The 14,469-nt window shown below is 36.1% G+C and overlaps 1 protein-coding gene and 1 pseudogene across 1 annotated transcript; one reads left to right on the top strand and one right to left on the bottom strand.

Moving 5' to 3' along the window:
* Window positions 1-211: 211 nt before the first annotated feature.
* On the bottom strand, window positions 212-1,051 carry LOC141436581 (uncharacterized). The gene has a single exon (XM_074099580.1). It carries the CDS (start codon window positions 1,049-1,051, stop codon window positions 212-214), a length of 840 nt encoding a protein of 279 aa, XP_073955681.1.
* A 440-nt stretch (window positions 1,052-1,491) lies between these two features.
* Window positions 1,492-14,105, top strand: LOC141436580 (uncharacterized; annotated as a pseudogene).
* The last annotated feature ends 364 nt before the right edge of the window (window positions 14,106-14,469 follow it).

The raw sequence follows: 14,469 nt of genomic DNA, 5'->3' as shown, positions 1-14,469 counted from the left end.
TTTGGATGTGTTTGGTTTGTGTGTGTTTGGTTGTGTGTTTGATTGCGTGTTTATGTTTGGATGTATGTATGTTTGTTTGTGTGAGAATTATACGTGTAACTTTGACATTAACAGAAGTTATTAGACAAAAATTATAAACGGATACGAATAACAGATGAATAGACACTATAAATAATAAAGGCACTAGAAACATAATAAAAGCACAGGATAGTCACATTTCCTTTTGAAGATCGCGCAGTGTCTGCTCCGATTTGACTACAATGTATTTGGCTCCTTGCTCTTTACGAAGGAAGACTTTACCGTTACTCGACCAACAAAACCTGAAATTATTTCGGTTTGAAAATTCTCGGGCCAGGAAAAATAATTTCTTGATTGAGCTAGGAAGATGTTCTGCGACGTAGATGGGTTGGCGAACTTTACTGAGCCCGATGTGAGAAGTGTTGAGACGGTCGTCCTTAGACCGGCCCTTATTGTAGGTTTTCGCTGCGGTGATTACTTTATTTTTAACATCAACCGAGTTGAACTCTACCACAATTGGTTTGATGGTGTCGGGTTTGCCTGGGACGCGGTAAATGTCACGTATTCCATTCGTGGATGTCGATAGTACTTTGCCAAGGCTCGACACTATTTGGGTTAGGTCGGCCGCGGATTCGTTTTCAGTGGCCGGTACATTGCGTATCTCTACTGAGGAGCAGCGCGAGCTCAGCTGTAAATCTAGCACTTTTTTCTCAAGTTCCTCAATAGTGAATAGATATTCCTTCCTTTCCCGATGGAGTGTATCAATTTGCCTCTTGATTTCCTCGTACTGCTGGTTTATGAATGCGACGGACTTTTCGATTTCAAGATTTGTCTTTTGAATCGACATATTTTGTGCTTTGAGTTCGGAGATGTCAGCAGATAACTTGCACATTAGCACATTTTGTTCCTTAAGGACTTGCTTTAAATATTTGTCTTGCTCACTTTTCCAAGTAGTTAGGATTTCCTTTATTTCGTCCTTAAAGCGGTCCATTTCACCGCTTGGAGAACGTGCGGCGCTTGATTTTTTCGACATTATTTTATAGTGTTAATGCAAGCAAAGGCGAAGGCAGCAGAGATTAGTATGGAAAAAAAGAGATAGAAGAAGTTGCATTCGTAGAGCTCCGCGTATGTGCTACGCGACGCGTAGCTTAATGTAGCAGTTCGTAGCAGCCATGCAAGGTGTATTTATCTCGCTCTAAAACCCGCTAGGGGAGCACCTTATAGTCTTAATGTGTAGGAGTGACAAGGAGAGTCCGACAGTAAATAAAAACCAGGCACAGAAGACACGTTTGGTACAAGGAAGCAACTTTAACACAGGGGTCTATTTACACTGGATTCACTCTACTAGCTCGCGTGGACACGTCCGTTGTCCACGGCTTCTCGTGCCGAACTGCAACAATTATAGAACAATAACCCTAATGTCGCATGCTAGCAAGATTCTACTACGATAGATAAAGAATAGACGCTTTTGAAATGTGGTGCTGGCGCCGCCTGTTAAGGATTCCATGGACAGCCCACCGCACTAACATATCGATCCTGGAGCAACTAAAAATAGAGAGTGCTCAGCGTCTGTCTACCATCTGCCTGCAGCAAGTATTGCGATGCTTTGGACACATTGCTCGCAGAGATGCTAGCAATATTGAACGCCTGATGGTCACAGGGAAGGTTGAGGGTAAAAGACCCAGAGGCCGGAGCCCAAGACGGTGGTTTGATCAGATCTCAGAGCAGATCAACCTACCAATCAGCGCTGCACTCCACCAGGCAGCTGATCGTAACCGATGGAGAATTGCTGTTGACAAGCTGAAACGGAGTCACGATCCTCAGCAATGAGGGAGCGATTCAGAAGAGAAGAATTATAATTGTCAGTAAAATGCGAAATCTAATCCCCACTTATCATCATTATTATAAAAACTTGAATTTTGTTTGTATATTTGTACGTAGGGGTAATCTCCAGAACTACCGAACCTACTAAACTTATTAACGATTTAAGAGTCTCTAAATCTCAGTAAAAAAAAGCATTCAAAATATTTTAACTGCAGTTGAAAAAAATACGTTATCGCCGCTTTTCGTCGCCTCGTGTCTGTCGCGCGCCTTAAGTTTAAACAGACTGGTCGTCCATTGTTTGCGCAAGGAACCTTTTTGTCAAGATTTCCCATGGGACGCCGTCGTGGACGTTTCCCGTCACTCTTGTTTTCAGTGAGGACACGAATACGCAAACAGATTTATAAGGAAGAATATTCTTAAAGGAAATATTTATTATGATTATGGTATCCGTCATATTCAACGTGTACCGGAGGGCTTTTCGCTTTCCGATACTGATACACAAGCTATCTGTTGTCCAACTTATATATTTCAGTGTAAAACTCAAACTGCTATTGTGGTTCATAAATGTCAACATCAAATAAAAACTACGACGGAAATTAAGTCATCATGTCAGCCGAAAGACGTTCACTGCTGGACATAGGCCTCAAGGCTCTCTACTCATACCGTTCTTGTGCTTTCCGCATCCAACGCGATCCCGCGATCTTAACCAGGTCGTCGCTCCATCGGATTATACGAGGTTTATGCCATTATTGTTTCTTCCTATTCGCGATTCTGCACAATATGAATTCCACACACCTGAATTTGATCACATGCGTAATGCTTCACAGTCATTATTTCTACGCAATCTTGTTTCTTCTTATTCGCGATTCTGCACAATATGAATTCCACACAACTGAATTTAATCACATACGTAATGATATTCAGTCATTATTTCTACGCAATCTTGTTTCTTCCTATTCGCGATTCTGCACAATATGAATTCCACACAACTGAATTTAATCACATGCGTTATACTTCACGATTCTGTAATTATTTTTTTTAAAAATCTCATACATAACCGGGAATCGAACCCGGACAAAATTGGGGCGGAGAAAAAAAATTTTTTTTTTTTAATTTCAATCGTCCCTGTTTATTATTATTATTTTATTTAGGCTGCTGCTGCCTTCGGGAAGCTTCGTCTCAAGGTGTTCCGTTCACATAACTTAAAGCTCGCGACCATGATAATTTTTACCGCGGGAAAAGCGACTCACGCAGTCTGTTTTTTTTTTTTTATTTATAAACGCGACTAGGAAGAAACAAGATATCATAGAAAATAGATAGAATAAAAGATAAAGATAGTATCGTGAAGTATAACGCATGTGAGTAAATTAAGTTGTGTGGAATTCATATTGTGCAGAATCGCGAATAGGAAGAAACAAGATTGCGTAGAAATAATGACTGTGAATCATTACGTATGTGATTAAATTCAGTTGTGTGGAATTCATATTGTCCAGAATCGCGAATAGGAAGAAACAAGACTGCGTAGAAATAATGACTGTGAAGCATTACGCATGTGATCAAATTCAGCTGTGTGGAATTTATTTTGTGCAGAATCGCGAATAGGAAGAAACAATAATGGCATAAACCTCGTATAATCCGCTCCATCTTGGTGGAGGCCTACCGACAAAAAAGTAAATGGGTACTAAGTAATTGTTAGGCTTTATAACACGCATTGACACATGGATAAAATGCAAACAATCATCATCATCAGTCAGAAGACGTCCACTGTTGAAAAAAGACTTGACTTTAAGTAGAACGTCACCATGAACGACAACTCGCCTCTTGCAGTTGCCCGCAACTCTCACGATGTCGTCAGTCCAGCTAGTGGGAGGCCTGCTAACGCTTCGTCTTCTAATTCGTGGTCACCACTCGAAAACCTGTCTCCCCCAACGAATATAATATGTTCTTCAAGCGATGTGGCCCGCCTGTTGTCACTTCAACTTGCATATTCTTGAACTAGGTCGCTGACTTTAGTTCTTCGATGAACTTCTGTATTCCGGATTCTATTGCGCACAGAAACTCCCAGTTTAGCTCTCTCCCCCATTTGTGCAATAAGCTAAACTACTACTAGTGTTACTAGTGTACGAAATCGTACTATGGGAAACTGTATGCGTTTCTGCGAGGTTGTTTTTTATTTCGATATTCCCTCAGGACCAGGATATAAGTATGTAAAATCGAAAAATCTCAGCCGCAAAATCTAGAGACACGTGTAAATTTGTTGTTCTAACTATGGAATTTTTAGGAAATCCCACGCATGTTAATTCCGCAAAATCCCGGAATTTCAATTAATCTGTGTTCTTTTTATAATTTTTATAGTAACATATATATTAAGTTAAGGTTTCTTAGGTAAGTTTTATTATTATTTTCTTTAATTTAATCTATAATTATTAATTAAATAATTTCTTGAATATTTTGCATAACCTGAAATTAATTATGGCAATTATGCGTTACGGGGCAATAAATGTCTGTGTTTTGACACAGTTTTGTCTTTCGGAAACTTTTGTCCTCCCTTTTTTTCGAACAAAACGGGACTACGCTACACTGTGGTTGCTCGATATTTGTATGGTACGGTTTTAAGGTGTATTAATCTGTCCAAAAAAACAAAGCGAGCAAAAAAGCCAGTATGGGCCAGCAAATAAATGCATAGGTAGCATCTAGTTTTAAAACTATTTATCAACTGTAGCTTCAAGCATTTTATAGATAAAATTATGATCGAATTATCATCGTATCGGCGGTACAAAGTGAATGAGCGGCAAGTATAAAGCGTTCTCACACATACCTGTGCACATGTACTTAGCGTGCAATTGGCTGGAAACAATTAGCGCATTTCCTCAATGATGTATGCGCGAAGCTAGGGGCAATGGAAGTGATCTTAAAAAAATACTAGATACAGTCAACCAATTTGATAGCTAGGCCACCACGGAAACGTGTTTTAACGACAGTTTACGCCATTCGATTAACTAACATTGTTATATACAGTAGACACGCCATCCATCATGTCACGCTTTTATTAGTGAAAGTTCATCATTACATTTGAATCGGACCAATACAAACCAGCGGCTTGACGCCATAATAACTTCATCCCAACCGGGTGATCCCAACGTCGAATGAATATTATAGAAGGAAAAATAAAGTCTTATATTACAAGACCAGTTTAACTCGTAGCAGCTCAGTTAATTTTGATGTCACTGAAGAACTGCGGCCCCATTTTTAAGAAACCCTGGTATAGCTGCTTCAATTTCCAATAACAAATTTTGTAAAATGTGCTGCGTTACGGCTCGTTCCGAGCCAGTCGATAAAAAAAGTACATGCATAAAACAAGATAGCCAAAGCACTTCTTGCAAATTTAACCTCGTGTATAATAATTGCTTTTCGATAGTCTAGCGACTGCGTCTTACGTTCCTTACCAGCCGCCTAGTATTAACGTGCTTACCCGCTATAGTTTTTGCTACCGACTACCTTCCCAAGGACTATTAAGCTTCATTAATTCACTTTACGTGCGTGGTAACGAACAATCGAAGAGTGAAATGTGATAGAATTTAAGGAATTCTTTGACCATATTCAATTAATAAGATGTAGGTTTTTAATTATGGCTTTTATATGTTCCTGATGTGACGGCATGTGTTTGAAAATAAATGAAACAATTAAGTATACTTTAAGCTGGTGTAAGGACTCAACAAGAAAATGTAATAATGCAGCCATTGACACACTTTGACATATAACAATTATTATTATCAGTTACTACTCGGTATTCGGCCAATTCGGCCTCCTCCGGCTATACTTAGAAAAATATTACTTATTTTTTTCGTAACGGCTACAGAACCCTATCTTGGGCGTGTCCGACACGCTCTTGACCGGTTTTAATTGCCAAGCCCGAAAATACGCTTATTTAAACGACCTCTGCAATGAGGATGTTAATCTGGACACATCTCAAAGTGGTAAACAAAAGCTCAGCAATCCAGGAGTGGCCACACGATAAAAGACAGAGCCCGTAAAACATTGGCAAGGGAACGATCGCTGTAACTCGGAACTGCGGAGCCTTAGTGCCGTCCATCGAAAATACATCCATCCATCTTGAGGTATCCCATCTTAGGCCTCTAGGTTGGCAGCACATCTGCAATACCCCTGGTGTTGCAGGTGTTTATGGGCGGTGGTGATCTCTTACCATCAGGAGACCCACTTGCTCGTTTGTCATCCAGTCGAATAAAAAAAAAAAATACATTTGGCATACGAGCTCTGCACATCTTCATCTGAAAATTAAAAATGAAAAGTTAACTTATCTACCTCAATGACAGTATTTCTTGGTCGTATACAAAATTTAATTATTTTGTTTTCCTTAAAAGTTAAAGAGTAAACCTGTGAGGTAGGTACTTACGTTTTCGAGAGGGTTAAGTTAATGTGACCATTTAGCTACTCGTAATTAACTAGGTAAAGACAGATTAAACCAAAATCAGGTTGGAACTCGTAGACTTATGCATGCATTATATTTTTCAAGATAAGTAATCATAATGTATTCTTATATAAGATTGTATTCTAATTAAGACTGAAGCATAATATTAATTGTTTTAGTTGTTTAAGTCAGCAGTTTGTTACGGGAATATTTATTTACGAGTACGTACTTAATTAAAAAATGGTAGAACGAAATTAAATCATGAATTATAAATTTGAATTGCCCGGTAATAAGACGATAACCACAATTCTTGAAAAAGCGTTTTATACTTTCAATACCTATACTTATAATTTAAAAGCAGGGGTTAATCTCACTGTCGATATCACCGAGACTCGAGATCCGAGGCACTATATTGTCTAACGAACGCGGAAACAATCGTTTTTGTCACTTCTGTCAGTCAAAACGTATAGAATGACGATGGAAAGAGACGGTAATGCAATCGCGAACGTCCGAATGTTAGACAATAAAGACTGAGAACAGGACTGCATTTCTATACAAACTACAGTCCTTTCTTATAAAATTCTCTGAAGTCAGCTAATACCGTTGCAGTCCCCTGCAGACTCTTTATTGCGATTTGTTTAAACAAGGAACAATTAAAGAACTAAGAATGGATGAATCGCGCTTCTTTTATTTGATAAGTGATAGGGCAAGGTTAGTAACACAGCGATTACTTTCTTCAGAAGGCTAGCTTGACTGAATGCCTCTGTACCTAAAGGTTCATCATCGGAATTTATGATTCGAATTCGCCTTTAGCGCAGTACAATTTGAACTTTGATTTTTTTATGAAAACATTTGTTATGATTTTTTTTTAATCCAAACTTTCTTCTGCAATGACTGCAATATTCCGAACGGATTTTTAAAACACCGTATAAAATCAAACAACACCCCAGGCTTGAACACTAAAAATATAAAACAATTAGAAATGTTTTACAGTTCAGTGCATTATTTTGCAGTGCTTAACTTTACACTTTAGAATATATTGTTTGTTTAGTGCTTTAATTTATGCAAGTACTCGTAGGCATTGGTACTCATATAAAAGTGTTTGTTGGATTTTTTAAAGTACTTGTTCTCATAGGTACTTACTTATATCGGTCCCCACACTAAGACTGTCTAGCCAATTGGTTATATCCAGTTTAAATATATCAGTATGTCCATCCATGAATCGCAACTACGCGAGCCGCAACCTTACTATGAATTTGTTTCGTTTCTTTTTCTCCAGTCCGATTAATAGGAAGACTTCGTTCGCCGCTTGTTAAATGAAGGAATAGTTAATAAAGTATTGTAATTAGCATCCGTATTGAAACCTGAATTATTTCTTTCCTCCTGACAATTAGATACTTTAATACATTTTTGGTCACAAGGAAGTCAAAGTAGTAGAGAGAAAACTTTGATGTACTATTATTTATGTGTATCAAATCTTGATATACTTACTGAAAAGTTTTAAATATTTTTTATGTAGTTACAAAATGGAGCTGTCAACTTCAACACAGCGCCTCCCCTTCCTCCTATTACATATTTAAAAACAGTTCATATAATTGAACGTCATATATATTCCAAACATCACGCAACGCAATATTCGTGTACAAAGCTTGGGTGGTCAGAGGTTTTACTGAGATAATCACTCATATCAATGATTGTAACGGAAGTTAAACATCAACATAAGAGCTATAATCATGGTCCTCAAAGCCAACAATAACTTTATCTGTAAAAAAAAACAGTCAAGTAAGAGTCCAACTCGCGCACCGACGGCTGCCTACAAGTTTGTTGGTATGTTAAAATACGAGTTTACACTATAACCAGCAGTAGGTATCTAATAAAAACTAACTGAAAAAACAGTGTTAGCAGAGCCCTGTTTCCAAACAAAATGTACACTGTACACTTTATAGTAGTTGGTTGAGATTCAGCTTAATTTTTATTTTTATTTTATTTTTATTATTTGCTGTCGTAGAAACACTACGTGTATAAATATACAGATAATATAATTTTCAGCTTCTATCTATTATTACAAAACCTTAAACTGCGCTTGGCCCGACACGCACTTGACCGGTTTTTTATTCATAAACGTGTTTAATTTCTTATAATGATGTCGTTAGGTTAACGCGAGTTAACAAGGCGATAGTAAGGAAGTGCACGCAAAAGATTAATGACGTCCGATGTGATAGCAGCAGCTTCTTGCTTGTTGCAGTAGCATGCTGTAAGGTACAGGCTGCTACTGGCACTTTCTAACAAAAGAAGGGTATTAGGCTAATCAGCCTATAATATGACCAATAAGGTCAACGCTTTATAGCACAGGTGTTTTTTTAATACTAAGTTCCTGCGTCGCAGATTGTGAAGATTTTGTAACTGTTGATGATTACTGTGTCAAGATATTTTAGTTAAGATATTTACCTCAGTTTTTTGACGATTCCTGTCGTACAAAAAATTATATTTCATTAAATGTTTGCAATATTAAATATAATTAATTTATTATATTCTTAAAATTCGTGTTGCTTCGTCCACAGCTTCGTCTGATCTTTCCCAATATTCATTAGTAGGCATAAATCATTTTTTTTACATCAAGCTCATCAAATTAGAGCCAACTAATTGGATGCCATCCTTATTATTCTTATAAATGGAAAGCAATACTTGAACATTTTTAGATAGATTTGAGACTTTGCTGCATGGACTTACGAACTAATATTGTTTGGAATCAACGCCAGCAAGAGGTTTAAATTGAGGCTATAGCTATTCGATGAGAGGGAAGCCCGCAAAGTAAGCCTTATAAGCTTTAATTAAAAGAACATTGCGATTACTTACTTTATATACTCGTAACAATCAAAAAACAAGAAAATCCATTCAGTAGATTAATCTATTCTATTATTATTATATATTATATTATTATAAATAAAAATGAATCGTGAAATTTGTTGCTAAGCGCAAAACTCGGGAACGACTGGTCTGATTTCGCTAATTATTTTATTGTTGTGTTCGTTACTGCCAGGAGGTTTTTATGGAACAAAATACATAAAAAATACAACGGGGCGAAGCCGCGGGCAACAGCTAGTAAGAAATAAAATTCTAAGAGTCTCATTTATCCAATCATGTTTAAGTGTGTCATAATGAGCATTCAATAAAACACTCATTTTCATATGTTTTAACAATATTTTAACTCTACGATAAAAGTCTTAGGATTAAATAGTATGACCATTTTAATGATGATTTTACCCTATTATCTGAATCTGCTTTAATATGACTATAGTTTCATGCACTAATAATTATAGACACAGAATCACTGACATTTACAATAATGCAAAAGATTATAAAGCTAACACAACTCCACTGGTTCTGTTGCCTCTACTCAAGCAGCGACTGATCACAGCTATATTAATGGTCTTGTCAATAGTATGATGTAATTATTATATTAATGTTCTCAGATCCAAGATAAAATGTTATTATTCCAGTGTGCGAATCTTATTACTTACGGTAGAAGCTCTCGCTTAATTGCAATGTACGCATTGTTTTTGATTTATGCGCGTGCGGTTCGCAGGTGATCTAGTGCGCCTGCATTGGTTTCATTTACTACCGAGAAGGTGAGCACAGAGTACCCGTTGTAATACCTTGTTAAAGTTTTAAGTGTTAGGTGGATGGCGGTTTTTGCCAATCTATTATAATTTCTTATACGTACAGTTCAGTTTACTTTTATTGTATTCATTTGTGATTGGTTTTAGTCATAAAATATTTTACATATGTCGTAGTAAGATAGTTGGAGTTATGATAATATAATCATATCTCTAAGGATATAGTAATGTACTTTAAGGGAGTCACGATACAACCATGATGTATAAATTTATGTATAAGCAATAGTAGTCTATTAATTATACTTAAATTATATATTATCAGCTAGCGCGGGGGATCGAGCGAGCGAAACGAGCGAAATCGATGCGTTCAAGCTGATGCGACGCTGTCAAATTAGTAATAAATACAATAAAGGTGACTCTTCGTATACCTACGCCTACGCGCGTCTTGGTTACTTTTTTATGTAAGTATTTTTGATATTTTTTTATAAGATAGCATGATATTACAATAGCGTGCTTAGTTTACTTTTCTAGTATTTAAGACATTAATTAACAGGTTTCACGTAAATATTCTTCTTCTTCGTACTTTCACATAAGTATATTCGTAGTCCTGATGGTTGTTTTCCTTATGTATTTATGCGTGCAAGGAACCATCCACATCCAAATCCACAAATTTACATCCCTAAGGATGTAAATGTGTATAATCACGGCTTTAACCATGATACTGTGACATATATAGGTACATTTCTAGTAACAGATCGCTAGGTTTTATGTAAGCATATATCGTGGTAACACTTTCAATACCTATCAACTCTTATAACATGGCCCGATCACCAAGACCTCGAATGCTCCTGAATTATTGACATCGGCGTCGGCGTCGACCCGTTGGGTACCTGCCGATAGCGTATAAACTACTACAAAAAGTACACAAGTTTAAGTACTATATAAAATACACAAGTATTTTATGAAACGAACAATCTGATTTATAGTAAGTAACGATTTGTGTTAACACAATGATGAACAGTACCGGTGAGCAATATTTTGAAGATCTTCGGTTGTAAAATTATTTGAGTGATGCTAATAATCGGCGGACGGTTAAATTCGCACTGCAGTTGAACTTGTTAAAAGCTTTTATTTATTTATTTTTTACCTGAGGCAATAATTAGTAGTTACGAGAGTTTAATGACAGGATAGTCCGAGCGTTCATTTAATACAGGACGTAAAAGTTTTATAGTTAAAATCTTAAGTTGACCGCGGGCCCTATTCCCGACACCTTGGGATACTTAAATTAAATTCACATAAAGTAGCAAACAGTTAGCAAGCTTATTATCGTATAAAATAAATTTTAACGTTAACTGTTACCCGCCACTTCGTCCACACAAAGATAAAATCGAATTTATCTATCCAATATCTTTAAACAAGCATGTCTTGTTCATTTATTTATTTCGGTGATCTCAGAATCGGCTCTAAGGATTTGCTATGTGAGGCTTTCTGGGGGAACAATCGATCTAGTTTTATTATTCCTAACGACAATACTCCGAAAATCAAAACTTATAGCTATGCTACGGACCACATAAAACCTCTATGCAAAATATCAGCCTTCAATGGCTAAGAGTTTGGACTGAGCGTTGATCAGTCAATCAGACGGTCAGCGAGGCAGTCAGTCAGAGGACCTTTCTTTTAATATTTGCTGTACATCGTAATTCACAAGCAAACCAAAAAGCATACGTATTGATGTGGATAAACAACAAGTAAAAAAACTACTTACATACTTACTATAATATAGGTACGGTTGCATTAAATAATTTTTAGAATAGTTATAATTTCACAAATATATTTTAGGAAAAATGCATATTTTACCTACTTTATCGGCATTTATTTGTATTAATTGGATCTACAATGCCTTAAATAAAACACAAATGCTCACTTCATTGCCCACCCTTAATAACGCTTTTAAGGATTCTATAAATAAGTGATTAAAAATACCTTTCTTAAAATAACTTTCCTGAAACTTTAAAATCTCTAATCATCATAATTAGGCCAATTAGTAGGTGAGATGTGGCTCACTCATAAAAAAATCACACGAACTCCATTAGCTTTCGGCGCCAACCGTTATGATTTTAATAATTACCCATCAACTGCCAACGATCCCGTTGGTTAAATATTGAAAGGCCGGTAAAGATATTTCCGACCCGACAGACATTTCCTCAGTTGTAATTACTTGGAATTGGTAACAAACTTTGATTAATCAAAACTTTATAGAAATAACTGCAGCGCCGAACTAAGAAAATCCAATAAGATGAGTTAAGCGCTTTCAAAATGCGATGTAAGGATTTTGTGAGCCAGTTTTTATCCTGATGTTTATAGTAGATGTTTGAATCGCCAAATAAGCTTATTTCTTTCGTGAACAGTACTGGATATGTAGACAATGATAAAAAGCTTATTTAAAAATGAATATTTATATCTATTGGAAATATTAAGATGCAGTATTAGCTTAAGTTATATTACATTTTAAAGCAATTTTTCAGCCATTCGCAACATATTATAGTATTACTTTATAATTTTATTCAAAGTACACAACACAAGATACAATAATATGATAGGAAACAAAATTAATAAAAAAACATAAATTACATATATTTAGACATATTATATATAATATTACACTGATTACGAATTCATTTACGAAGTACCTACTCGCTTATTATTTAATTAAATTCAATTTTCAACACACCTGCTCGTAAAGTAGGTCTTATTACAGCGTATTTACACTGATAATGCAGAATATTACCCATGCCGTGCCTTTTACATTACATTATCGCACTAGTGCCTTTTCATTACATATCTTTTTAAATATTAGCAAGAAGTATTAATGTTTCGAAAACAGCTAAGTAGTTATTTGCGTAAATATAAAATTCAATTCAAAATGTGATAAATAATTAAAGAATTTCATGAAACTGCTTGTTAGCTTGTTGGTATTTATAATTTGACGGTGTATTTTTAACTATAAATACCCAATTTCAAAATTTATAAATATGTGGCTGATTAGCTACTTTGCCGGTGCCCTTATCTCAGACTTGCGCGCGCATGCAGCGCTGAGCGCGCGAAAAAAAAAATTACGGCCGCCATCTTTTAAATGGGTTTCTGTTTGTTAAGTTTATTCACAGTATTGCATTTCGTTAGTGTTGTTTTTGTAAAATGTCGAATTTAGATACGAAGAATTACTTATCGAGTGTACGCCGCCAGATATCATAGTTGAAGCGCAAAATGCGAGTGATAGTCTTTTGCCCTCAAAATCAAAGTAAATACATGCAAGCCTACGCAAATTTCATTCAATGGAAATAGCAAAAATGCAAGCTCTTTCTCAGAAAACGTTTCATGGCTTACTTTAGTGAACTGGCGAAGAGGTATAAACCTAGTTCGCTTTGGTGTATATATATTCTATGTGAAGAGTACCGTGCAGAATAAAAATGCAATTGACATCAAAGCGTACACCAATCTAACTGCATTCTTGAAAAGACGTTCAGACGGCTTTTACAGTCGAAAATCCAAGGTTTTAACACCTAATGAAGTGGAGAAGTTCATTAAAGAAGCACCGGATAATCAATATCTAGCGACAAAGGTCAGTTCCACTATTTAGTTTTGTATTCATTATTATAATATTTGTAGGCGGTATTGTGAGTGTTGATATAATAGGAACTAAGTACGATTATTATAACTTAATTATGATTTTATTTATTTTCAGGTCGCATTAATATTCGGAATTACTGGTGCCTGTAGGCGTCAGGAATTAAACAACATTACGACAAAAGATATAGAGAATCACGGAGAGATGCTACTTGTCAAAATTCCGAACACTAAAAATAAAATTCCTCGGTCATTTACTATTCACGGACCATTTTATGAAATAGTGAAAAATATGAAAGTTTACGTTCAACAAAAGGAAAATCTGACCGTTCTTCCAAAATTTTCAAAACGGCAAATGCACGAGTCAGCCTATCGGAGTGAACAAATTTGGATCGATGCCTAGAGAAATTGCCAAGTTTTTAGGCTTACCACAGGCTGACGCTTACACCGGACACAGTTTTAGGCGGACTTCAGCTACATTGCTGGCTAATTCAGGAGCCGATATATTGACTTTAAAACGCCATGGGGGATGGCGATCTAATAATGTCGCCGAGTCATATATGAGGACTCCATCCAAAATAAAGCCGACATAAGTGCCAAAATAACACAAGCAATCCATTTGGAGCCACAATCCAAGAAGTTCTGCCCTGAACCGCGTCCTTCCACCTCATATGCCAATGATGATTTGGGATTTCATACGTTTGCTAATGATGAAACGCAATGTTCTTCTACCTCCTTTCAGAATGTTGCATTATCACCGACATTTACAAATACCCAAGAACAAAGCAATGAAATAATTAATAATACAATTAAACATACAGTACAAATGCCTCATAAGGCGGTAGCATATCATTTCAATAATTGTACTTTTAATAACTGTTTCAATAATTAAAGTTTTTAAATAAATTCAATTTAATTCCATTCTACATATAGTTAGAGACCTGTTTTAGAAAAGTT

This window comes from Choristoneura fumiferana, chromosome 16 (assembly GCF_025370935.1).
Source record: "Choristoneura fumiferana chromosome 16, NRCan_CFum_1, whole genome shotgun sequence".
In the NCBI taxonomy this organism is placed as follows: Eukaryota; Metazoa; Arthropoda; class Insecta; order Lepidoptera; family Tortricidae; genus Choristoneura; species Choristoneura fumiferana.
This window is presented reverse-complemented; position numbering and strand designations above follow the sequence as displayed.